We start from the raw sequence: 27,576 nt of genomic DNA, 5'->3' as shown, positions 1-27,576 counted from the left end.
AGGTGAGGAAGCTTGAACTTGACTTCTGAAATATCGCCTCTCAGGCTTGTGTAGAGACAGTTGAGTGCACTGTATTCTATTATTTACTTTGGATATCCTTGACATAGAATGCTTGTGAAATTGTTAATAGTTAATACCGGTGAACAACTTTACATAGATGGGTAATGTTGTGAATGGTATTTGAACATCATTGTTAACTGAAATAGCTGACTAGACAATATCGCTCATGTATTTGCACCAAGTGCTCTCATGTGTCATGGACAATGAGAAGATTCTCAATCTTCTGAGTGACAGAGGTGCTTTTAATGGAAGTGGAGACACTGACCCTCTATTTGGTATTTTTCGATTTGGTCTGAAATCGAAAGATTATCATTTCAGTCCGACAGTCATCTAGCCGAAGACAGCTGCTCTGCATTCAAGACGTCAAAGAGGAAAATGGAGGGGTTTTCACATTTGACTTCTGTTTCATCTATGCTAATGACAACTGGATTTTCATTGGAGGAGGACTACTGTTTGGCTCTATAATGTTAAGTCTACATTGTTCAACCAGAGACAGTAGAGATTTAATAAAAATACTGAGTAGACTCTAAATGGTGGGATTAAAAAAAAAAAAACCTAGATGAGCAACCTTTTGATAAGAAAGTCACGAACAAAACGAATGCAAACCCCTCTGGGCCTGCAAGCTTCCAGAAGATTGGCTAGACCAGAAGATAGACTGATATAACCATTACTGCAATAGTATCCACAATGTCTAGAAAAGCAGTCCTTGTTTATACAGGTCTACAGAACTTGACTGGGCACAATAGTAAAATAACAGAAAGAGTAAGTAACAAATGGGGTGCTTCCAAAAAGTCTCTAGATCTAAACTTTAGCGGGCACTACTCAGCCCTTCAGGGTGGCAGAGGACATTAGACACTACCACCCAGACTATCACCTGCCAAATTTACACATTTCTGTACATTCACGAACTGCCATCATGTCGGTTCCTATCAAGGTACAAAAAGTTTGAACAACAGCCTGTCTGTTTTGAAGGCCATACACCAAGCAATTTGTTTTCAAAAACAAATTCCGAAAGTATAAGTTTGTTGTTTAAAAACAAAAACTAATGACCCCTCACACCCTGGGTTTTTTTTAACCAAGGTGTGGGGGTACTTTTTCTGTAGCAACACAAAAGGATGATGGACGGAGTGCTGAAACTTTTCAACACTCATCCCCAGTCACAGAGCTGGGTTTAATGTATTGTTGTTTTGCTCACTATGCCACCCCAGTTTGGACCCAGCCATATGTAAATCAGTCTTGACCCTGTTTCCCATGGGAACAGCCCAGCCGAAAATGCAAAGCCAGGGTGTCCCTAGATCGGAAACAAATATCCTGGGACCGGTTTTGGGGTATCACCCCTTATCAGCCAGGCTAGCGTGAATCCAGTGGTACAGTGAGCAAAGGACCCATGTCTAGACATACCCTGGCCACTTAGGGCAACTTTCGCAACACAAAAGGATGAAGGATGGAGTGCTGAAACCTTTCAACAGTCACCCCTAGTCACAGATCTGGGTTTAATCCATCATTCTTTTGCTCACCATGCCACCTCAGTTTGGCCCCAGTGTTGGGTTTCTGTCACCAGAGGCATTCACAGTAGAGGGGGCCTACAGAAAGCGGCTGCAGATGTGGACCGGCGGTTCAGTCTGACTGAACCAACAAGCGGGATCAGGTCTCACAAGGCTGGGGAGACACCTTTTGGTCCTCTTTTCCTCGGTCCGGGGCGGCCAGATGAAGAGGCTTCCTGGGGTGTCAGGTTTTTGTCTCCAGGTCACTCACAGTACAGGAGGCCTTGCACAAAGAGGCTGCAGGCATCGTCAAGAAGGTCACAGTGGGAAGAGCCAAGATGAACTTGGTCTCTGGAGGGTCTGGGGACCACGTTGGCATTGTTGGCCCACTTTGAATCGGGCTAGGGGGCCTGGGTGCAGTGGTGCTGTCCAGTGTCGCATTTTGGTAGTCCAGAGTCCTCTCAGTTCTTCTTGGGGTGCCTGCAAGATGCAGTGGAGCAGATCTGCTACTTCACTGGAGTTCCTGATTCTTGGGTTAAGGCTGGCAATCCTCCCGGGCTTTTGGAGTCACAAGCAACTGCAGGACGAGGAGTCTTTGTCACAATTGTCGAAGTCAGCAGGCAAGCTGTCTGGGTTGGTGCCTAGTCAGTCACTGGTCTTCAGTTCTTGCTTTTGTGTTTCCTTAGTGTCCTTCTTATTTCCGGTTTGCAGGATCACATTTTCTGGTGCCAGGGTCTCCCCTAAATAGTGAGACTAGGGGCGTTAGGGGAGTGTAGGTTAGTAGCAAATGGGATACTTACCTCTGGGGTCACTATGTCACTATGCCCCGCATATGGCCACTTCCTAGGAAGTGGGCATAACCCTGTGCTAGAGTTCCTAGTTCTGTCATCACCAAATTTCATGTCCACTTCAGGTAGCTCACCTTGGGGTGGAACTGACCTGAAGGTGGACACGCCTCTCAGACTACTCATTTTCCCTCCTGTCGAGGTACCAAATGGGCCTTGGGTCGGAGGGGGTGGCCGGGGTGGCCGGGGTGGGAGAATAGTGGTGGTTGGTCAGTAGCTCCTCCCCTCTGAGGGAAGCCAGATTCACATACCAAAGGCGGTGGGCTCTTTGAAGCCCACTGCCTTGGAATGCTAATTCGCAGGTCATCCTGTTGGGAGGGATGTGTAACAACCATGTCAGGGCAGGCTTTGTTCCGGACAGCCTGAGAGTGAAGGCTGTCACCCCTGGGGGTCAGAAACCTGTCTGTTGGTGGCAGGCTGATAAGAACTAGTCAGTGATCTAACTAGCAGTTGGCAGGTTTTCAGGAGGCACGTCTGAGGTGCCCTCTGGGTTCATGTATTAATAAATCCATCACTGGAATCAGTGAGGGTTTATTAATACAAGATGTTTGATTCCAAACATCCTATTTTCAGTGAAGTCATCATGTAGCTGTGGAACTGACCAGTGCCCAGTACATGTTCCTCAAATGGCTTCCCTGATCACTTACTATGTCTAAGAATCGACAAAGACATAGCCCAGGGCATAGCTGCTCTACTGCACCCTGCCATAGGGCTGTAAGGCCTGCTGTAAGGGAGACTTAGGTATATTGCATGCAGTGTTAGTGGGCATGGCGCACAGGCTGGGGGCCATGTCATGTTTTCACTTTTAGCTGCACCAAGACGCGCAGCCTGCAATGGCAGTCTGGATGAGCTAGATGAGTGGTCCCTGAGAGTGGCACAACATGCTGCAGCCCTTGAGGACCTTCTTTGGTACCCCTGTCCAAAGTACCATATACAGGGGTGCCAAAGGTATTGCCAGTTGGGGGAATAATTGTGCATTTTTGGGAAAAAAAGACTGGCACTGGGGATCTGGTTAGCAGGATCCCAGTGCACTTCGGTCAAAGTTTCATCAAATACCAGGCAAAACGTGAGGAGACTACTACAACAAAAACCCAGTTTCCTACAATATCTATACATGGATCCTGGAGACCAGGCAACATTTATCAGCACAGGGTCTTGGAGGTGATTTAAGAGGTGAGGAATCTGCATTTTTGAAGTGTCCACCGGAAGGACAATTTTACAGACCTTGTAAGCATCTATTGCAATGTGCACGGCCGTAGAGCCATGTGTTACAAAATCCTATCATCTAGTGTTCGGTTTAGACAAACACTTCAAGTCACCGAATGCTGTGCCGCTCCTCCCTCATTCAATAATATGCATTGGCACTGATTTCACCTTAGACTATTTTTCGCTGATCGGGTGAGAGGTGGAGCAAGCTCAAAACTGATTTGCATATGGCTAGGCCCAAACAAAGGTGGCATGGTAGGCAAAATGATGGGTTGGAACTCTACCCATAGTGGCCTGATTTGTCATGACTATGGATCCATGAGGTTTATTGTCAACATATCTATGAATGATTGTTCGTACTTTAAGAATGCTAACAACATGCCAGATGTGTAGAGCTGTGGCAGTTGGAGCCTTTGAACCCAATGCTTGCCATGTGGTCTCCAGTGCAAAAAGCAATGACGGTCTGCAGGGCTGTCATTTTGAAATGCTACAACAGGGTGCATCAATTTAGCGAAATGAGATTGAGAACAGGCAGCACAGTACTTTTTTGGGAATGAGAAAGTACAGCAAGAACACTCCTTGACCCTGCTGGTGTGGGAAAACCGACGTGATCACTCCTTTGCAGAGATTTACCTGTACTTCCCTCTTGCAACAGCCTGCTGTTCCTGACACATTGCATTCTGGCAAGCCTTAGTGAACGCCCAAGCAGAAACCTAACTGGACAACTAACGTGACCCACTTGCCCACAGCTATTTCCTCCCACTGTGAAAGAAATAAGACGATTCTTTCTTCGAAGGCACTGGGTGACTGGTGGAAAGTTGAGGAAATGATGGCAAATCACTGTTTTGAGGTTGAGGTGTGTTTACTGGAGCTGTCTCAACCCTTTCCGCTACCCTTGCTTCAGTAACTACCTCTAGCGTAGGTCTTGGGTGGATGTCCTTCTTGTTTCTGGAATCCTCAAATTTCCAGTGCAGTCACAGTTTTCACACCTCATCAAGTTTGGTGCTTCCTAAATCCAGACCAGGGAGACTGGGTTTGCTAGGTACCCGTTGACTTGGAGGGGTCCGCATCATTTATTTTCTTAAGCAAGGTGTATATTTGAGGGCCAAAAAGGTACTCATCATTAACCGGTACGTTGATGAGGTATTGCACCTCTGGGCAAAAACCAGGCATGCGCAGCCATGTATGACTTTTTGAGAGTGATTCCAATACTGATTTATCTGAAGAATGTGTCAGATGAATTTAAGGTGCAAAAATGTTGGTGTTATATATTATCTTGCCTTCCTTTACTAGTTCTTTCTCTCACTTCATCATGCCTTTGGAAGATGTTTAACCATCTGTTCTTTTCTGGCCACATTTATGACCAGAGAGTCTGGTGGGACATGGCCTTTATTATAAAGAGGATCGTCTGTGCAAATTAATACTTCATTTCAACCCTTGTGTCACAACTCTGGCTTTGATAGGTTCCTTGAAGTAGTTACTCGGGCATTTTGTCATGTTTTTGACCATCAGGAGAAACTGTATCAATATTTTTGTCTAAGAGAGGGTTTCCACAACAGAAATGCCCTTGCCATCTACATGCAACTTATTCTTATGAAGGTCTGTGCCCCTCTGTATTACCGCATGATATGCTGTGGTGTCATTTGGAGATAAAGCATTAAAGGATATAGCTACAGACTGTTATTGTCCTGTGAGTCTACATTTCAGTCCTCCCATGCATCAACGCCATCTTGAGGTGGTGCATGGTCAAAGTATGGGTCTTGTGGATCATAACTGCTGTCATGGTTTGAATGATTGAAGTGAGTGAACAGACTCCTGTGGTGACAGAGGTGGGGCCTTATGGTGTATTGATGAAAACTATGGTGTGAACATAAATGGTGAAATGTGGCTTGGACTCTCCTCTTTGGAACAGGGTAGAACTATAACTCCTGAGATTTCCTCCATGAATGTTCTTCAGGAGTGTTGGCTGGGGCAGCTGTGACTCTTGCTCAGGATGTTACGCTAGAATCTTCCTCGAAGACGGGTTTATGTAAATCATTTGCTTTCTAACATCTGTCCCCTCTGAGTTCGACGGCTCATGTTGCTGAGCTCAGTGTCAAAGGTTTTTACAGTGTGAGCTTCAAAGCAGGTATAGTTTCCAAGGTAAGAGCCTCAGTGTTGGATGGAAATTTAAGGTGCTCTCTGGATTGGATCTTTGGTTTGAGGTTTGTTCACGCCGAGGCAAGCTCAGAGACAAATGCTGAATGAGGTCACTGTCTCTAGCCTTGGGCTTTATGCGCAATCGACTAGGGAGCAGTGCTTGGATTCTGGCTGTGACTTTTTGAGAGCAGAGGACCAGGGTACTCAAATGTTTGTGGAGGAATGGAAGCTCTGGGTGTTGTGTTTGCCCTGGGTCCAGGACTTGCCTCTTGCTGAAATAGTTCCCCCTCAAAGTCAGAGCCCTCATACGAGAGGATTTTAAGGCTCTATGCTGCTTGACCAGCTGATACGATTGATGCCCTCATGCCCTCTTTGTAAAATCCTTTGGTCTCCTCGGAGCAGAGAGTTGCAGACTGTTTGATGGTGTCTCTATTCTGCATGCTGTAGTGGGGCCAGTGGGGCTTCCTCTGATAGCAGTTTGTTTTTTTATTTTTAAATGCCTCACAGGCTTAACAATTCACCTCTTCGTGGTCACGATTGTTAATCCAACTCATGGGTATTTTAAATTGCACTTCGGGCAGAATGGGAATGGCATATTCTCCACACCCCTCGACTCAAATAATCATTCTTATTTGGCATGAATTTTTAAACCGCTCTGGTCCTGGAGTTCGAAATGCATGTCTGCACCAGAAGACCAAAAAAACAACAATCTCAGTTTGTTTTGGTGCACTGTGCACTTCAGGGAGGAGTCACAAGCTACCTCTAGAATAAAGACTTTTTAAAAGAAAAAAAAAACACTACTAAAACTTTATGCCCAACACTAGATAGCAGGAGTATGCAGAATATGTAATTTAAAGAACATGCTTCAAACGAGTCACAAAAACATGGAAACCATAAAGACAGAACTTGGGTGTTGTGGAATTTGAATGGAACACCTTGAATATTTTAGACATTTTCTCAGTTACTCCAACAGATTCCACTCCCAACACTAGTTTATACAGATGCTGTATCATCACAAAAATGGGAGGACACAAAGATTTAGGACGATCCAGTATACAATCTCCCGTACTGTATTTGCTAAAAGCGCTCCAGGACATAATGCATGGATGGTGCAATTCATTCCTTATGACTAATTATGACAATCCCTTGAGGGAACCCAACCTTGCTTACCACTCTCTGATCACCTTCAGGTGCAAAGGGCACACTTATCACACAACTTTTGACTTGCAACAGTAGCCCAGGCTTCAGGGACATATGGTGTCAGGGTACATGACTGCTTATTACATCCAACACCAAGACCAATTCCATTCTTAAGTCTGAAGTGGTTGCTATTTGATTGCCAGTGATTTTTCAGTGATATTAACACCCATCATTCGAGCACAAAAGCTACTCAGTTTGTGGAGTGAATATTGCAGTTATGATCATAATGTGGCGCAACTGAAGTGTAATGAGTCCCTGCAAAGGCTATATTATATACTCAAGCCTCACTAAATAGCGTCAGAAAATCGAAAAACTGCTAAATGAGGGCCACAGAGAGTCAGTCTTCAGCACTCAAATAGCAATACTACAATCCCTTGCCTCCTATTGCTGTCCCTTGTCCTAACTGCAAGTATTTGTACACCAGGAGATGTGGAGGAATGTGGGGATGTAGTGTAATGTCTGAAAAATAGTAATTTCCACAGAGAACACAAATTGGGTGGCGATTGGTGTTGTATTCCTATCATCCAATGCCCAGAACATATTGTTTGCGGTCAAGGACAATTTTTCATGTTTATTTTACCCACTAGACAATGAAGCCCCCACCCTTTGTAGCACTAATCCTTTGGCTTAAAACTAAATGTATGCAAAAAAAATTAAACTGGAAACAGAATGTTTTCTTAAACTATTGCACAACTTTAAGTATTTCTCAGGCTCATCATTCAGTAAAATGTGTGCGGCGAATGCCAATAATATATTTTTTTAAAAGGTCAGTAATGGAGAGTCAGTAAAAAATAATGAGAAACATGAATATTAAAATACAGGCTTGATTCTTAGAGCATCTCACAAATCTATACCTGCAGATAATATGTCTGTGTGCTGATGTGGATTCATAGCCTACAGGAACACACAAGGGACTACGGAAGTAGGCCTGGAAACAGCACTTCTCCCAAAACGTTTGTGAAGTCCATTTTTGCATGAGCAAATAAACATGTCTGCTCACGCAAAAATCTGCTGAGTCCCTGCAAATATTTACTTTACGTATGCCCCTCTTTTTAGCCATCCTAGAAAAATACTTACATAGAGGAATTGGTTGATAGCCATAAGTATGAAAGTTTGTGGACATGCACAGACCCACAGGGCTTTCCAACTCTGAAGTTACTGCCTACTGCCTACCGTATGTACATTTGTGGAATGGTGGCAAAATCTGGAGCTTTCCTATGATCCAAACCCTAACATGATATGAGAACTAACCTAATCAGAGTCGTTCAACAGAGCTCTAATACGACAAGAAAATGTTCATAATGTCACCTCCTAGTATATAGTATTACAGGACATTTAGATTTCTAAAGAATTCCATCTATTGTCAAGTAAATATTTTATAAAATCCAACACCCTTGTGGAGTTTTGGTGGATACTAATAAAGGATGTATGTGTGACTATAATGGAACTTCAGAGCTATGGGGATTGTGTGCAGTTGTGTATGAACTGGATTAGTGCTCTGGTAAATTGTATGTTGGAGATGGTGCCACAGAGGCAAACGGATGCTCTCCTTTTGATTTTGTATCTCACACTTCAGAAGGCAATCCTCAACAATAAAAGAAACCGATTGGGGGTTTCTTGTCCTCGGCTGAGACCATGAAGAAAGACTGTGTTGGCTTAATGGCTGCGGAAAGAAACCTTGAAATACTGAAAGGTGAGGCTGGAAGGAGTTTGACATCAGAGTAATTTTACTTGAATGGCACCCAGTACAACTTTGATGCAAATTTCATCATGTTGGAGCGTTTCAACCATTAATAGATTAAAAACATTATTAATTAAAGGCAGATTAATTAATTTTTTCTGTCACTGCTGCTTCATATCCAAAGCCTTATGCTGTGACTGGAAACAAAGCAGTTGTTTAAGGATGAAATATCACTGTCTCTGGACATTAAATTTCTGCTCAGACGCCTTCTAGTACGAACTGCATCAGTTCAACAGTTGAGAATCACTTTCTAGCTCCACCGCTAGCAGTACAATGAGTCTGGGCAAGCAGCTGGCCAAATCAGTGCCAAATATCTTTAAAGGCCAAGAATGACGATGCAAAGTAGTGGAAGGACCTGAATAAGTACACTGCGGTGCAGAAAGAGTATAAAGGTTCACTTACCCATATAGCCCACAGTGCCCACTCTGCCTTTTATCCTCTGCTCACTCGGTATGTGCACTGCCAGGCCAAGGTCTGAAATGCGGATGTGACCTACAAGTGGGATCAAAAGAATAAAACACTAGTAAGAGAACATAACTGAAAAGTTTATATTGGAGAAACAAGGAGAAGGCATAACATTGCTTGAATCTGCAACACATGTTATAACCAACAAATAAAAATGGCATTGGAGAGGTCCCAGGAAATCTGGTTTGGGAGAGCAAAACCATTACAGCTGAATGGGGCATGAAGGGGACCCTAGCACAGCAGAAATCAAAATTAGTTACTTACCTGTAACTTTAGTTCTCCGGTATTGGAATCTTTCATAGATTCACATACTTGAATCATTCCCCGTCGTCGAGATGGGAGTCCCCGGTACCTTTTAATTAAGTAGTACTAACATAGGCTAAACCTAAAGGCACTTAGGCCTCTCTATAGGAGTCATTTCAAGGAGAAAAAAAAGGACCAAACTTAAGAGCCCACCAATCAGGGAACACCACCTTTAGAATATTCCTGAAAGAAGCTCCAGTTCCTCAGATTTTCTAAGCAGAGAATATAACGGAGATAAGAGAGGTGAAGGTGAGGTTCTTCTGGGAGGCGGGCGGGTCTCATGGGAATCTATGAAAAGATTCAATTCTGGGGAACTAAAGTTACCGGTAAGTACTCCAGTATTGGAACTTTCATAGATTCACATGCTTGAATCAGAGTAGTAAGCAGTATTGAGGCACATTGTAGAACATGTATCTCTGTTCTATACACATACTCATCACAGGTCTAAATAAACATATACATAACTTAGATATTAAACTTTTTATGAGAATTTACAATGCATTTAAGTTTTTTTCTTTTTATTTGAACAGCCAATGTGCAGATCTGAATAGAGGATGGTGAGATGAGAGATATAGCTCACTTTTTTTTTTAGGACTGCCAGGCCCACTGCTACTTCTGTTTGAGACAATGCAACCAAGCAGTAATGTCTGGTAAATGTATGTCAGCTTCTCCAAGTTGCTGCCCTACAAATGTCATGGAGCGGTATACCTGCAAAGAGTGCTGTGGATGAGGATACTGCACATGTTGAAAGCACAAACAGAGGTTTGCAGTGGCTTGCCCGCTGCTTGATGGCAAAACTGGATTTCTGAAGAAATCCATCTTGTGATGCTCTGTTTGGCGAGGGGTTGACCCCGTTGGGGTGCCTGAAAGCCACAAATAGTTGGCTGGTTTTGCAAAATGCTTTGGTCCTCTCAAGACAGAATTTAATGCTTCTTTTAATGTCTAAAGAGTATAGAGCCTTCTCTGCTGGAGTTGTAGGATTTGGACATTTTATTTTAAAAATTAAGGGCTCATTTAAATGGAAGTCCAAGGGGACTTTTGGTATGAAATGCGGGTGCAAGATTATTTTATCCTGTTTAATCTGTAAAAAGGGATCTTGTATAGACGGTGCTTGTATCTCATTGACTCGCCTGCCTGATGTTAGAGCAGTAAGGAGAGCTACTTTCCAAGAAAGGAATTTCATAGAAGCTCTAGGAATTGGTTCATGGGCAGCAGAAATGCTCAGAGAAGCCTGAAAGGAGAGGAAAGGCCTTTCCTCTCCTTTCAGGCTTCTCTGCCCCCTCCACGTGATCGGAGGAGAAATGCTTTGCATTTCTACTTCAATCGGGTCCTGGAAGCTGAGCTTCCAGCGCCGAGGGGAAAGTCTCTGATGAGGTCAGCGAGCGAAAGTGAGCTGACGTCATCAGACGCCACGGGGGTCATGGGAGGGGGAGGGGGGTGGAAGGGGAAGCGATTCCCCTTCCATCCCTGCCCAGTGGAGGGGTGTGCCAGGCCATGGGGGGGGGGGAGCGCTAGCGCTCCCCCTGGGGGCCCAGAGCAGGAAGAAGTAGTCTCGTCCACTGCACACAAGGGGTTAAGAAAAAAGGACCAAACTTAAGAGCCCACCACTCAGGTGACACCACCCTTTAGAACTTTCCTGAGAGAAGCTCCAGTTCCTCAGATGTTCTACAGCACGTCGTGCTAGGGAGTCTCCTCAGAGCTGTGCTCCCCTTTTCTCACTCAAGGACCTCCTCAGAGCAGCCAAGAAAGGCCTACAAAACGACCACCTCAGGGTCTTACAAAGGCCACAGCCCTTTTTCATCTCCACACAAATTCTCTGCAAAAGGGCAAAGAGGACATTTCAGCAGGTCAGAAGGGGCTAAAAAATAATCTTCTGTGCCTCCTTCGAAGTCAGCTGAATCGCTTAAGAGACCTTCCTCTGCTCTTGCAGTCAACAGACCACTTGTCAAATCCCCACCGTCGACAACCTCGTGGTCAATGGCAACGACGAAATCTGTTCCACCGTCGATGACGGTTTCTGTAATAGTACCGACGACAGCTATTCTGACAACGACAATGTTGATGACGAGACACCCACCGTCGACGAGGACGAAGACCTATACTGCTTCATCATCCATGAAGGTAACCATGGTTTCTTCATTACCGTCATCATCATTGACGACAACCACCCCGTCGATGGTAGCTTCCACCACGAAACCGTTGACGGTTAAAATATCTTCAAAATCTGCGACAACGAAAGGAGCATCGACGAGTGCTCCTGTAACGCTGTTGACGAAGGTGTTTATGACACCGACGAGCTCGTCTACGACACCGTCAACAAGTTTGTCGATGTGGGAAAAAATACACAAAAGACAGGAAACTACCAAAATTACACCAGAGCATACTTCTCCTAGTAAAATATCCCCTTTAATACCAGTTCATCTCTTGGAGGGTGATGACGAATCAGATGAGGAGAGTCCAATTGGAACAGCGCACAGTCCCTCACAGTTGAATGTAAAGTACCAGGAGGAGGATGATGAGTATGGCGAAGTTATGACCCACAATAATATGTAGGTGATCGAGCATATCAAGAGGGTTTTTATTTGCCAAACACTTTAATTTCTGACTTACGAGCAATGCTAGCCAACTATAATAGGCGCTTTCCTGCTACAGAAGAGGTGCAACCTCAGCTACCATCATCTACAATTTCTCGGGTAGCCTCCCCGCGAGAGACACCGACCACTCTACCGTTGGCGAATGTGGCCACACCTGATATGACCCTCCCACATGAGACTGACATATCGGAAGGAGAACAAGAGGAAGGTAAGCTCCTCGACAACCAGTCGGATTGGGACGATTATATAATCCCAGCTCCCCCTTCTCCTTCAACTTCAAAGGTAGATTCACCTCTAGAGACATCGGAAGATTCAATTATCTTATGGAAAGGGCTCCTAAGCGCTTTGCACTTCCCATGCCGTCCAAGCAAATAGATTGCTTTCTCTGTGACTTCAAGGAACCATTCCAAAAATCAGTTAGCTTCATGCCACTAGTCGGTTACATATGGGAGGAAGGTTTGAAACACATGCAAAACCCAGTGACAGTCACAGCAGTGCTTCCACGCCTAGATAAAAAATATAAAGCACCTGAAGATTCCCCAGCATGCTTGACTGGTTATCCTCTCCCAGATTCGGTGGTAACACAAGCAGCCCAGAGAAGATCCAAAAATCCTTCTACACCAATATCCGCACCTCCGGACAAGGAAGGTAGATGATTGGATAATATTGGCAAAAGATTTTCTTTAATGTCCAGTATAACTGTAAGAGCAGCTAACTCCCTTGTGGTGTTAGCCAGATATGACAGGCATTTTTGGGCTGACATCACCCCATATGTTGATCAAGTGCCAGAGGACTTTAAAGCGGAAGCTAAAAAGTTATTACATGAGAGAGAATGCACATTGGCAGAGATAACTGATTGTGTAATGGACATAGCCACTACTGCATTTCATTAGTTTGCAGGGGCTGCTGTCCTCAGAAGGCAAGGTTGGCTGAAGGCCACATCATTTCATCTGGAAGTACAGAATAAAATACTAGACCTTCCATTTGATGGTCAAGGACTTTTTGGGAAACATATTGACGAGGCATTGCAGTCAATAAAGTCAGACAAAGAAACAGCAAAATCTTTGGGAACTCTGCAGTTTCGAAAGTCTTTCTTTCGTGCCACAAGAGGATGTGAAATGCTTCATATCAGCAGTTTAGATATCCATCGTTCGCAACCGCCTCCCAACAGTTTCGCCAGCAATACTCTTAAAGACAACCTTGCAAGCAGCTTACAAAAGGTCTACAGCCAGAGGATGTTCAGCTTGTCCAAAATAAAGACTCTGCTCGCAGAGCATGTTGTGTACAGGGCTCCGGCTACCCTCGAACACCTACCTCTAAATCTAGGCAGAAAAATCTCATTATTTCTCCAGCAGTGGCAAACCATAACATCGGACCAGTGGGTCGTACAACTGGTAAAGTGCGGACACACGCTGGAGTTTGTCCAAATACCTCCTCCCAATACTTCCCCAACGTATCTGTTGATCTGGAAAGAGATCAACAAAATGCTCCTCAAGGGCACACCGTCACAGCAAGGGTAAGGATTTTACTCCAGATCCTTCCTCATTTGCAAAAAATGGAAGGACTGTAGACTGATTCTCGATCTCAGAGAATTAAACATCTATTTGAAAAAACAACCATTCCACAGGGTAACTCTACAGGATGTCCTTCTCCGGTTGAACCAGGGAGACTTTGTCTACCCTAGACCTCAGGGATGCATACTTCCATATCCCAATTCATCCAGCACACAGACAGTACTTAAGATTCATGGTAGCAGGAAGCCATTTTCAATTTCGAGTGCATCCATTCGGTCTAAAATCAGCTCCAAGGATAATCAGAAAGTGCCTAGCTCCTGTCACAGCCTTTCTCAGGAGAAGAAAACATCAAGTATTCTCATATTTAAACGACTGGCTGATAAAAGCAAACATCTTCTCAGCAGCACGCAGGTCAACCAGAAAGTGCATTGCCTTACTCAACAGCTTAGGTCTAACTATAAATTTGGAGAAGTTCAAGCCACAACCATCACACACGATAACATTTTTAGGGGGCAAATCTGAACACTCAATCCAGCACTGCCTGCCCCACTGTAGACAACAAAGACTGCTATCCCCGGCAAAATCAGTGCAAAGAAAAGAATCCATTTCAGTACGCCTTTAAAAATAGTTATTGGAGATGATGTCTTCATGCATCCCTCTAGTTCCATTCTGCAGGCTCAAAATGTGCCCCCTTCAAGAATAGTGCAGTCTGCAGTGGGTCCAGGTCTCAAGAAGCTTCGAAAATCCCATCAAGATCATTCCGGACATCACCAAGGCTCTGGTTTGGTGGTCTCAGAAACATCATCTTTCCATCGGCCTATCATTTCTTCATCACCCAGCCCCATGAGTTATTGCCTCAGAGGGTTGGGGAGCGTATTTGCAGGACCTGCAAATAATTGGCAAATGGCCACCATAGTTTCAAACAATGCACATCAGTCTTCTAGAGCTAAAAGCAGTCCAACTAGCCTTGCAGGCGTTCCTTCCAAAGATAGCCAATTCAGAGGTGGTAATAAGAACAGACAATACCACTGCGATGCATTACATCAACAAACGGGGGCACAAGATCCCTTCCTCTCTCCAAGGAAGCTCAGGAGATATGGGACTGTGCCATATAGCATGGAATACTCCTAACAGCAGTTAATCTTCCAGGCATTCAAACAAGATAGCAGACTTGCTCAGCAGACTTAAATAATCAGTGTCACGAATGGGAACTGGACCGGTCCACAGTCAACCACACATTTTCTCAGTGGGGAACACCCAACCTCGACCTCTTCACCAGCTGGTCAAATGCCAATACTACGCAAGCTGGCATCACCAATGGGGATCATGGGGAATACGTTTTCCATAGCATGGTCTGGAATCTTTGCCTACACTTTTCCACGCATTCCCTTGATCCAGAGGTTCCTAACCAAAATGAAAAAGGAACAATGCACACTGATACTAATAGCCCTATACTGGCCTCGCCAGCATTGGTTCACGGAGCTTCTTCTTCTATCAGTGAAGTCTAATATCCCACTGAAAATATCTCTGCATCTGCTGACAATGAACAACACACAAGTTTTGCATCCAAATCCTCAATCAATGCAGTTGTCAGCATGGCTCCTGAGCATCTTGAGTTTGCACATCTAAACATTCCGCAGGAGTGCAGAGATATACTGTCAAGGGCCAGAGCAATTAACACCAACAAAACCTATTCATGTAAATGAAATAGATTTTGTTTGTGGTACCAGCAGCAACAGATTGATCCTATTTCCTCATCACCGGAACAAATATTGCCTTATTTGCTGCATTTGGCGTACTCAGGTCTTGCCCATTCCTCCATAAGGGTTCACCTGGCAGCAATTGCGTCATAGAGACGTTCAGGTTCTTCACCTTCATTATGGTCCTCCAGATTGATTAAATGATTTCTAAAAGGTCTTTTCTGAGTTTTTCCACTCTTCAAACCTCTTACCCCCTTCTGGAATCTAAACAGTGCTCTTGCGCAACTCATAAAGCTATTTCAAGGGGAGCGGCCCCTTGGGCAAGGGCCACTCCTCGGGGGGGCAAATTATTTCTAGGCCATTTCTGCCCCCCCGGGGGCAGATTGGCCTAATATTATTAGGAAACCACTAGACACCAGGGATATTTTTGTTTTTGTTTAGGGGGGTCGCCCTGTGGGGAGCAAATTATTATTAGGCCATTTCTGCCCCCCCCCCCCCCGCCCCCACCCCCCCTGCCCGGGGGCAGAAACCACAAGACACCAGGGATATATATATATATATTTTTTTTTTAATATACTAACGCATAAGGGGAGTTGCTGGGGGGGCAAAATATTTTTAGGCCTTTTCTGCCCCCCCCCGGAGGCAGATCGGCCTAATATAATTAGGTGGATCTGCCCCAGGGGGCAGAAACCTCTAGACACCTGGGATATATATTTTTTTATTTACTTTATGTTTTTATGTATGGGGAGCGACCCCTTAGACAAGGGTCGCTCCCCTGGGGGGTAGATTGTATTTAGGCCATTTTTGTTAGGCCAATCTGCCCCCAAAAGGGGCTGAAACCTCTAGACACCATGGATTGGTGTGTGTGTTTTGTTTGGAGGGGGCAGCCCCTTGGGCAAGGGTCTCTCCCCATGGGGGCACTTTGCTGTTGGCCATAACTGCCCCCCTTGGGGGCAGACTGGACTATTTTGGAAGGCCCATCTGCCCCCAAGGGGGGCAGAAAGCCCACCAGAGACCAGGGGATATATATATTTTTTTCAAAATAAGAGGTTGGGAGAATGGCCATACCCCCACCCCAGATAAATGGGGCCAAAGTTGTTCTGCCCACCAGTGGGCAGATTGGGCAATTACCCCCAATCCACACCCCGGGGGGACAGAAAGTCTACTAGATGCCAGGGAATATAAAATAAATAAAAGAAAATAGTGGGGTGGTGGCTACCAACCAGTATGGGCCTGGTTATGCCCCCACCCGAACTGAAGGGGCTAACAGTCTTTCAGCTCTCCCCCGCACACTAAACCATCTTATCCCATGTCAAGCAAGAGGACATTTGATTATTTTGGTTTTTGTTTTACATTTGGGCCATGAGAGCTTGGTAACTCTCAAAATCGTCCCACTTGGAATGGTGAGGGCTGCACTTTTTTTTTTTTTTTTTTCTTTTCAACTTTGGGACGCTGCCATGTGGAAAAATCCACAAGACCTAGACACATCTGAAAACTAAACATTTAGTTGATTCCAGGGTGGTGTGCTTCACATGCACCCGCACCATATCCTTACCCACAATGCCCTGCAAACCTGCAACTTTGCTGGAAAGCACACATTTTTCCCACATTTTTGTGATGGAACCTTCCGGAATCTGCTGGAATCCACAAAATTCCTACCACCCAGCATTGTCTCATCTATATCGATAACATTTCTGCTGCACTTGTCAGCCTAAAAATGTTTTTTTTCAAACTGCCTTTTTGGACCCACTTTGGTTCCCCCTCAATTTCGACATGTTTTTGGCTCTTCCCTGTCACAAACACTTGGCCCACCTACACAAGTGAGATATAATTTTTACCGGGAGACTGAGGGGAACGTTGGGTGGTAGGAAATTCTGGGTAAGAAAATATTAGGGGATCCACGCAAGTCACACTTCCCTGGACTCCCTTGGGTGTCTAGTTTTCAGAAATGTCTGGGTTTGGTAGGTTTCCCTAGGTGGCGGCTGAGCTAGAGGCCAAAATCCACAGGTAGGCACTTTGCAAAAAACACCTCTGTTTTCTTTGAGAAAATGTGATGTGTCCAATTTGTGTTTTGGGGCATTTCCTGTCGCGGGCACTAGGCCTACCCACACAAGTGAGGTACCATTTTTATTGGGATACTTGGGGGAACATAGAATAGCAAAACAAGTGTTATTGCCCCTTGCCTTTCTCTACATTTTTTCCTTCCAAATATAAGACAGTGTATAAAAAAAGACGTCTATTTTAGAAATGCCCTGTAATTCACATGCTAGTATGGGCACCCCGAATTCAGAGATGTGCAAATAACCACTGCTCCTCAACACCTTATCTTTTGCCCATTTTGGAAATACAAAGGTTTTCTTGATACCTATTTTTGACTCTTTATATTTCAGCAAATGAATTGCTGTATACCGGGTATAGAATGAAAACTCACTGCAAGGTGCAGCTCATTTATTGGCTCTGGGTACCTAGGATTCTTGATGAACCTACAAGCCCTATATATCCCTGCAACCTGAAGCCATTTTATATACACGTGCTTGACACTGGTCAATACGAGTACCCAAGCTACATGATTGCTGCACTGAAAATAGGGATGTTTGGTTTCAAACATCTCATATTAATAAACCCTCACCAATTCCAGTGATGGATTGATACATGCACCAAGAGGGCACCTAAGAGGTGCCCTCTGAAAACCTACCAACTGCTGGTGAGCTCACTGACTAGTTCTAACAAGTCTGCCACCAACAGACAACAATCTAATCCAGATGGGCCCTGGGACAGGGGAAGTCGGTATCTCCCTTTGAGGAAGGCCAGTTCTGCATACAGAAGGCAGTGGGCATCTTTGAAGCTTACTGCTTTAGAATGCAGATCATCCTGTGGGGAGGGGTGTGTAACACCTGCCCGAGCAAGTAGCCTCTCTCTAGCATAGTTACCTCTATTTTTGGCCTGTTTGTCAGTGTGTATGAATGTGTCACTGGGATCCTGCTAACCAGGACCCCAGTGCTTATGCTCTCTCCCTTTAACTCTGGTTGTTAGATACTGCTAACACAGTATTCCACTCATAATTGGCATATTGGTGCCCCCTTATAAGTCAGAATATGGTACCTACGTACCCAGGGCATTGGGGTTCCAGGGATCCCTATGGGCTGCAGCATTACTTTTGCCACCCATAGGGAGCCCAAGGCTTCTACAGGACTGCCATTGCAGCTTGTGTGAAATGGTGCATGCACCCTTTCACTGCCATTTAAACTGCACCCGGTCACTTATAAGTCACCTACATGCCAGGCCTTCCAAACCCTGAAGGCTAGGTGCAAAGTAACTGTGTGTGAGGGCAACCCTGCACTTGTAGAGGTGCCCCCAGGTCATCCAAGACCAATTTCCCGGACTTCGTGAGTGCGGGGACGCCATTTTACGCGTGCACTGTACATAGGTCACTACCTATGTACAGCTTCACAATGGTAACTCTGAATATGGTATCAAACATGTTGGAATCATACCCAGAGGCTTTTGCTAGCACTGTTTGTAGGATTCCATGCACTCTGGGGGCTCCTTAGAGAACCCCCAGTACTGCCATTACAGCCTTCTGAGGTTTTTCGGGCAGCCCCAGCTGCTACCACCTCACAGATAGGTTTCTGCCCTCCAGTTGCTTGAGCAGCTCAAGTCAAGGAAGGCAGAACAAAGGATTTCCTTTGAGAGAGGGGTGTTACACCCTCTCCCTTTGGAAATAGGTGTTACAGGCATGGGAGGAGTAGCCTCCCAGAGCCTCTGGAAATGATTTGAAGGGCACAGATGGTGCCCTCCTTGCATAATCCAGTCTACACCGGTTCAGGGACCCCCAGTCCCTGCTCTGGCTCGAAACTGGACAAACGAAAGGGAAGTGACCACTCCCCTGTCCATCACCATCCCAGGGGTGGTGGTCAGAGCTCCTCCAGAGTGCCCCTGGGTTAGGTCATCTTGGATTCCAAGGTGGTAGGGCACTCTGGGAGTATCTGAGTGGTCAGTGCCAGAAGGTGCCGTCACAGCCCTCCCCTGATAGATGCCTACCTGTGTACCTGACCAATCCCCCTTTCAGGGCTATTTAGAGTCTCTCCTCTAGCTGTTTCCTCAGATTCGGATTGCAAGACTCCAGCAGAAATTCTCTGCATCCTTTACTTCACCTTCTACCGAAGAAACTGCACTTGGACCCTCCAGGAACTCTACAAACTGCAACAAAGAAGCAAAGACGACTTCAGCAACATTGCATCTTCAGCTCCTTCCCGTAACTGCAACTGTTTCCAGGTCGTGCATCCTCCGAGGACTGTCTGTCTTCAGCCTGCACCAGAAGAACAAAGGAATCTCCTTTGAAGTGAAGGAGTCACTTCCCTGCTTCAGCAGGCACTCTGCAGCGACGACCAGTGGCTTGGGTCCCCTCTTGTGAAAAAGTGTGTGGATCCAGCATCACAGGTGGTGGACTGAAGTGGTTCCGATGGTCCTGACGTCCTACTGTCCAGATTTGGTGGAGGTAAGAGCTTGCCTCCCCATGCAAGACAGTACCCCAGTGCACTGCGTGTTTTGCAGTTGTCAAGGCATGTTGGCATCCTTCCACAAAGATCTTCGTGCAGCTCTGGCCCCCAGCACTCTATGCTGCGACGCACAGCTGCTTTAGTGGTCCTCTGGCGGCATGGGATCTCTTTGTGTAGTGCTGCGTGGGCCTCCTTTTGCACCTTCTTAGTCCCCGTGCTGTGGGACTCCTGTGCACGCTGCCTGGTCTTCTGAGGGCTCTCTGAGTTGCTAAGAGCCCCCTCTGTCTCCCCATCCTGGGTAGAGGCCACCAGGTCCCGGGCAGTGCCAATTTCCGCTAACCACAAGCTTTGCATATGCCAAGGCTTGTTGGCGGAATCCGTTGACGCAAACCAGACAGCAATCATCCACCCAGCGTGGGACATCATCTGCACCAACCAGAACCCTGTATACGTCTTCTTGGGTGCAGTACTGACTGTTCTTCACTGGTGGTGCTTCTGCACCTACATCCAGGTTAGCAGGGGCTCCTGTTCTCCCTGGACTCTTCAGTGCTTCTTGGACTTGGTCCCCTTCTTCCACAGATCTTCAGATTCAGGAATCCATTGTTGGCGTCTTGCAGTCTCTTCTGGTTCTTGCAAAAATCTTCTTTCACGTGTTCTTGTGTATTCTAGGAAAGTTACTGTGATGTACTCCTGCTTTCCTGGGCTCTGGGGTGGGTTCTATTATGTACCTTTGGTGTTTTCGAATACTTCCAGCGCCCCTCTAAACACTACAATTGCCTAGGTAGGAAACAGACTTTCGCATTTCATTATTTTGGTATATGGTTTGTGTTCCCCCTAGGCCCATTTCTAATTATTGTGATTTTCACCATTTGCACTGTTTTCTAACTGTTTTTACAGCTATTTCTACATTCTAGTGTATATACTGTATACATTACTTACCTCCTAAGGGAGTATAGTCTCTAAGGTATTTTTGGCAGCTGTGTCACCAAAATAAAGTACCTTCATTTTTGTAACACTGAGTGTTTTCTTTCATTGGTGTGAGTACTGTGTGACTACAGTGGTATTGCATGAGCTCTGCATGTCTCCTAGCTAGGTCTTGGCTGCTCATCCACACTACCCCTAGAGAACCTGGCTTCTAGACACTGTCTACATTTCACTAATAAGGGATAACTGGACCTGGTAGAAGGTGTAAGTATCTAAGGTACCCACTACAAACCAGGCAAGCCTCCTACAGTGAGCAAATGCTCTCACCCTTGGGGGTCAGATTCACGTCTGTTGGTGGCAAACTGGTTAGAACTAGTCAGTCATCGGACCAGCATTTGGCAGGTTTTCAAGAGGCACCTCTGAGGTGCCCCCTGGGTGCATTTATTAATAAATCCATCACTGGAATCAGTGAGGGTTTATTAATACGAGATGTTTGATACCAAACATCCCTATTTTCAGAGAAGTCATCATGTAGCTGGAAACTCGTAGTGACCAGTGTTCAGCACATGTACTTAAAATGGGTTTCCTGTTCACTTACTATAGCTAAGAATCAGCAAAGACATTGCAGGAGCATATCTGCTCATGCAGATATGTCCACACATGCAATATAATGCACTCTGCCTTAGGGCCGTAAGGCCTGCTGCAGGGGTGACTTTCAAATATTACCTGTAGTGTTTAGGGAACATGGCACACAGGCTGTGTGCCATGTTGTGTTTTCACTTTTAGGGAGCACCTTGTCACGCGGCCTGCAATGAAAGTCAGCAGGAGTTTGGTGCTGTGTCCCTCAGAGTGGCACAAGTTGTGCTGCAGCTCTTAGGGACGCTATGCAGTACGTATGATCTAGGTACTAGAGGTACCACTTTCTAGGGACTTACAACGGTGCTCCAGGGTCTGGTCACTTGGGGATCAAGTGACCAGGTGTCTTGTTTTGGGGAAGAACACTGCCACTGGGGACTTGGTTAACAGGAACCCAGTGCACTTCAGTAAAAGCTGCATCAAAACCAGGTAAAAAGAGTCTGTGTGTGTGTGTTGCTTGTACTGCAACCAGAACCAAGCTTTCTATAGCTGGTCTGACTAGCACACGATAGCGCAGTGGTTTTTTAAACGCTCCAGGGAAGAGACAGCTTTCTGGCCAAATAGCCATTCACCACTGAAGAAAATAGAGATTAAAGTAGCCTGGTTGCCCCATGAAAAGGTAGGGGAACGCAAATAAGCATTCCCTGTGGAATGTGACAGACATAGCCACAGAACAGCCCACTGCGCCAGCAAAGTTTGCTTAAATTCATCCTGATCACTCACTGGTTCAGAAAATGATTTCTTTATGTGACCTGGAAGGGTAGTCACAGGCAGGGTTGCCAGTTCTCATAATGCATGGGCATATCATTTCAAGAGGCATGTGGCGCTTGCAGTGCATTGTACCAAAGTGCACGAGTCAAGGACTTTGTAGTCCATTGCATCAAGTAATTTGGACACACAAGCCAACAAAGCAGTCAGAAAAAGCACTGGGTTTATGTTTAGTAGGCAATCCTTGTACAATCAAGCCTTCCAAAAAGCATCACCCTGATGGGCTTCAGCTTCAGGTGCATGTGGTTGCAGGAGTCACAGCCTGCAGGGCCAAGCTCAGGCCCTAGACACCTCAAAGATGTTGTGGGAAGACAGGAATCATTTTTCAACATATACAGGGTTTGGGCACCTGAGATCTTAGGAGGTGACATCTGACTTAATTTACTGTTGCAATAGACATGAGAAAAGTCTGTGAATACTGAAGGATAGATCTGAACCTGAATCATCAATGCCTGGATAAATGGAAACCAATGCCAACTTGCTGGTGAGTGTCATATACAGGCCCATTTACCATCATGGGTGGGATGAGCCACACTAGAGTCGTACTGCCCCACCTGGCAAAACAGAAGACCTATTGCGGAGGGAGATGATTCCTGAAGTGAATCTAGCACTTTTCAATTACACTTGAAGTAACAAAATCTGGGGGAAGAAGTACTGATCAAAAACTTTAGAAGCAGAAACAAAGTGATATATGGTTTTCCTCATGATAAGTAAATAAAGATGGCAATCAGCCTCACAATAACTTCAGTTTCAAAAATAATGACTTGCAAAAGTGTGCTAAAACCAAGATGCAGCCTACACACATGTTGATAATGGAATGTGCCTTAAGAAAACACACAAGTGCAATTCAACCGTTGCAAAACAGATATACAACATGCAGCAGTATAGTCCTGATGCTGAGCAAGGAGGATGGGGAGGGGGAAAAGCAGCAATAGAAGACTAAGAAAAATGAACTACCTAACGACCCAAGTGAGTTTTTAATTTCTTTCTATAAGCAAAAGGACATGCAATCAATTTAAGTGAGAAAGGACATTGTTCACTTTTCCACAGCCGGCAAGGAAGAAGAGCAGTGTCAACCCATGCGAATCTAGTGGATGCAGGAAACTACAAGTTCAGCTGAGGGAGAGAAGAGAGAGTGGAAGCAGATAAAGCCTGAACTTGTTCCCACAGATCTTTGGGCCAGAAATGTAGACTGCTCCGTGGACCAGGCAGGCATCCTTACACATGGAACATTTTTTATAGACAATGGAGGTTCTTTATGTTATGTTATGTTAATCTGATCTGTAAATGTGCAAAACTCACCATCGTAGGGATATCCTTGCCCAGTCTGGTGTGATGGTGAGGAAAACAGAAACTCTAGAAGGAGCAGGGGATTAAAACTGAAGCAGTAAGGCTTTTAGGGCCTTCCTGAAAGGGATCAGGCACAGGGATAATTTGCAGCCTAAGTGGTAAACTATCTCATTGCCTTGCTACTAAATAGGAGAATGATCACCCTCTTGTTCTCGCTCTACAGATCCAGGTGGGCTTGATAAGAGCATCTTAAAGTCCTCATCAGCTGATAACTTATAATTCTATTGCTCAGATAAACCGGGCTGGATCTGTGGAAAGCCTGCAAGCATGACAAACCAATTGGAAGATTGCCCTCTTACACACTGCCAGCCATTGGAGTATTATAAGAGTTGAAGCAGACTCTGATCTGCTTGATAAACTGCACACTAGCTTGGCTGCGGTTTCTGAATAAATTGTAGCAGCAAGAATTAAGTCTGCCATACCTACCTACGAAGCATTGACATAGTCCAGGAAGCTGACAATCAAAGCCTTGACGATGGTACAACAGCAATACATTGGTATATAGCTAAATATCTTGCGTAATAGGGAGAGAGTAGCATGCAAATGCCACATACCACTGTAACTCAGTCTTTCATAGACCAATTATTGCCTATGATAATGCCTACGCCCGCAGTGGAATTCTTGGGGTTAGGAGCAGGGTCAAGTTTAGAGGGCCACCACAAAGCAGACTAGATGTAATATGCCTTACCTAACAGAATCATATCTGTCTGGTCTCCGTTCGCTTTAAACCACGATCTCACCTCCACACTGACACCTCTGTGAGGCATTCTACAAGATCATGTCTTCTTGTGGTTTCGATAATTTTCAGCAACTGAAACAATTAACTGTGTCATCTGCATAATAAACAATATCTATGACATCTGAACGAACAATAGATGCAAAAGGTATATATTAGTGTTGGACTCTGTGATGCACCCTGAAGGACATCACATGTAACTGGCATGGGATCTGATCTGAACTTTGGGTGGGCAGGAGAGGTGAATTGAAGCCGCGCAGCCAAGTAAAATAACTGGAACCATTTAAGAGCTTTCTCTTGTAGACATTTTAAATGAGCATGATGAGATACTGTGTCAATTACTGCCAATAAATCAATAAGAATAAGGGCTGCAGATTTACCCTCAGCCAACATGGTCCATTGTTGTCAGTTATCGCTAACCAAGCAGTTTCAGTTCTAAGAATCACTCTGAACCATTTTTACCTAATGTCCTGCATGCTGCTCTCCTCCAGGTATTGGGAAAGCTGAAAGTTTATTGTTTTTTTAAAAACTTAACCAGGTAGGGTAATAATGAAATCGAAGGTAGTTTGACATATCCATAGGATTGGCTCAGAGTTTTTTAAATCAGAAGAAACAAAGGATCTGGCTGACAGACTGAAAATAAGCCAAGCAGTTGGATTCTAGATAACCTGGAGATGTGCAGAAGGTAATCTGGAAGACCAATGTACATGGAATAATCAAGGTGGAAGGTGATTAAGTAATAAATTCCCTTTTTTCAGGTAGAACCAGGAGGAAAGCTACAATCTTCCTGAGCAGTTTTAAGAAGATGAAACAAGTCCAAGAAACCGGACGGATTTGTTTAGTAAAAGTAAGCTGATCATCTAAGATAATGCCAAGGTATTTAGGGGATACAAGGGGAGAGGGAAGTAACCCCAGTTCTGAAGGATATCATGCCCAAGCCCAGACAAGAGACTGGTGTCCAAAGAGAAGAACATCTGTCTTGTTGCTATTGAGTTTGAGATGGCTGTACTGCATACAACTTGAACCCACACTTATAAAAGACCAAAGGTTAGACTACATTAAGTCTGGATTGTCAGAGATGGAAATGATGAGTTGTGTATCACTGGCATAGGAAAGTTTATCAAGACCGTATAAGCAAGACTGAGCAAGAAGTGTCATGTAAATGTTAACCAAAGAGTGATCTAACAATGATCCTTGCGTAACACTACACAAGAGGGAAAAGATAAACAACAGAAAAAGTAATGGTTTAAATTCTGTGAGAACGAAAGAAGCCAAGCCACTTGAGAGCTTGATCTTAGATGTCCTTCATAAAAAGGCTGTTAATCAAAGCAGAGCATGAGGCAGTTGTGAATGCTATTGAGATGTCTAATGATATGCGAGTGGCTAAGCAGCTTTGGTCTAATATGATTTTATGGTCAACAATCACAGATATTATAGCAGTCTCTGTTTGGATGGAAGAGATTTTACAGAGAAAAACTGAAGAGAACCCCTGACAGCTGAGAAGGAACGATGAGGTGCTACAAACCTGGAGGAAGAATAACCTTTTCACATGGAAAACATTTCACAAAAGTAACTGACAATAGCATAAATGTTTTAGGAATAAAAGGAGAAGGCATCACAAATCATCTGTTGGTATTTTTTAATATGAGTTTTATACACTACTGTGTCCATAGAATCCTAACATGCGTCATTCAAGAGATTTACAGAGTCTTTCATCTGTTCTGAGCTACTCAGATTATTACAGGAAGGAAGGGCACTCTGTGGTAGATGAACTGTTTACGTGGGACCCAAAGTTGTGGGCCTCTGTGATTCAAGAGTTGAATGAAGGATTCAGTGGAGAAGGTAATACAGAATGAAACAGAATATGACCCACTTTGAAGAACACAAGAAAAGGTGGTGGCCAATAGTTTCAACCAAGGTCTAGTGAGCCAAAGTGGAGGATTCTCTTGCCCAAAGGGCAGGGGGAAAAGCACAGCAAAATAGTCTGGCCAACTTAAGGGAAGAGGGTGGGGGTGACAGTTTGGTCCATGATGGTAAGCATAGCATTGAGCAGGTGTCCAGATCTACAGGTGAGTAACTTGGAAATCTAAGAAAGGCAAAGAGGGTAAGGTGCTTTGAATGACTGGAGAGCATCTGGTCTTTGGCATACTCCAGATGGAGGTTACGATCTCCTAAAATGGCAACATTTGGTGACTTTTAAGGGTAAAAGGAGTGAAGAGTCCTGTGAAAGAAATACGAAAGTGTGCCTTGGGTACAGGAAAATAATATATCAGGGTAACAGTAGTTAATCATGGTTTTGAGCTTGTAGGAAAAGGGCATGATAATGGTGTGAGTCAGGTTAGGGATGGCAGTGATACTGCATGGTAAATTATGGCAATTCAGCCCCATGTTTATCCTAATGGACAAAATAGAGGCTGGAGTAATTAGGGGGCATGGTGGCTGCAATATTCAGAGTGGAGGCTTCAAGCAGCCAGGTCTCCATTGTGAAGATGGTGACAAGCTGAAGCTCAGAGAAAAATTAAAGGAGATCTTGATATGGTGTTTGGGTATAGACCAAGTATTATTATGGCAGCAGCTGGGAATGGAAAAAGCTGCTATGCTCTGATGCGGAAGCAGCAGCAGTAGCAGTGAGAGAAGGCGGGTTAAAAAGCTGAGAGTTAGTTAAAATGGCATGATTTGAAAGAAAAGAATCCTTCTGAGATATAGCAGGGAAGGAAACTATTTGTGCATATCTGATGTGTAACTCTTCGAAGAAGGAAGTCCTTAGACATGGACACTAGTGAGGCAGCTGAATGTGGACCAAGGTCCTGGAGCCCAGGCACGGAAGCAGAAAGGGTGGTCTTTGGTATGCAGCCGGTGCTCCTGATGCATGGGTACATAGCCACATTACTTTAGCAAGCAGTCACGAAATGGAGGACAGGAGCATATCCTCTGATGCACAAGAGCGTAATCTTATGGCATAGTTGCTGAATCTTTAATAAACCCATTATAGACAATGAACAACTACTTTCCTTTAAAGAATTCATTACTTTGGCTATCAACTTTGAGTTCATTTCGGGTCAAAGGAAATCCTTTAGTAAAATGTATCAATAAAATTAAGGACAGGCAAACCATACAGACACTAGAAATCTTTACATAAATCCAACACAAACTATGCTCTCTTAAAATCTAGCAAGTAACAATTAAATACATGGCATTGAACATACATCTGCAATTATGAAACAAAGCAGAAAAGGAAAACTTTGTACTAACCATGGTCATCAAGCAAAATGTTCTCAGGCTTTAAGTCTCTGTATGGAAATTCAGAAAGAAGAAGCATTACTGAAACCTGAACACGCACTCAAAGATAGTACATAAATGACATGATGGCCAGTGCTCCACTACAAGAAGTATACATTTGAAGAAGAAAAAA

General features: G+C 44.7%; 1 protein-coding gene across 2 annotated transcripts in view; it reads right to left on the bottom strand.

Moving 5' to 3' along the window:
- Nucleotides 1–27,576, bottom strand: part of GRK6 (G protein-coupled receptor kinase 6) — a 201,620-nt gene that overhangs the window by 42,822 nt on the left and 131,222 nt on the right. For both annotated transcript variants that reach the window (XM_069244490.1, XM_069244491.1), the window contains 2 exons: nt 27,417–27,454; nt 9,078–9,167 (listed from right to left, as the gene is read on the bottom strand). In XM_069244490.1, coding sequence (XP_069100591.1) covers nt 9,078–9,167; nt 27,417–27,454 — 128 coding nt within the window. The remainder of the gene's footprint in view (nt 1–9,077; nt 9,168–27,416; nt 27,455–27,576) is intronic.

This window comes from Pleurodeles waltl, chromosome 7 (assembly GCF_031143425.1).
Source record: "Pleurodeles waltl isolate 20211129_DDA chromosome 7, aPleWal1.hap1.20221129, whole genome shotgun sequence".
Lineage (NCBI taxonomy): Eukaryota > Metazoa > Chordata > Amphibia > Caudata > Salamandridae > Pleurodeles > Pleurodeles waltl.
This window is presented reverse-complemented; position numbering and strand designations above follow the sequence as displayed.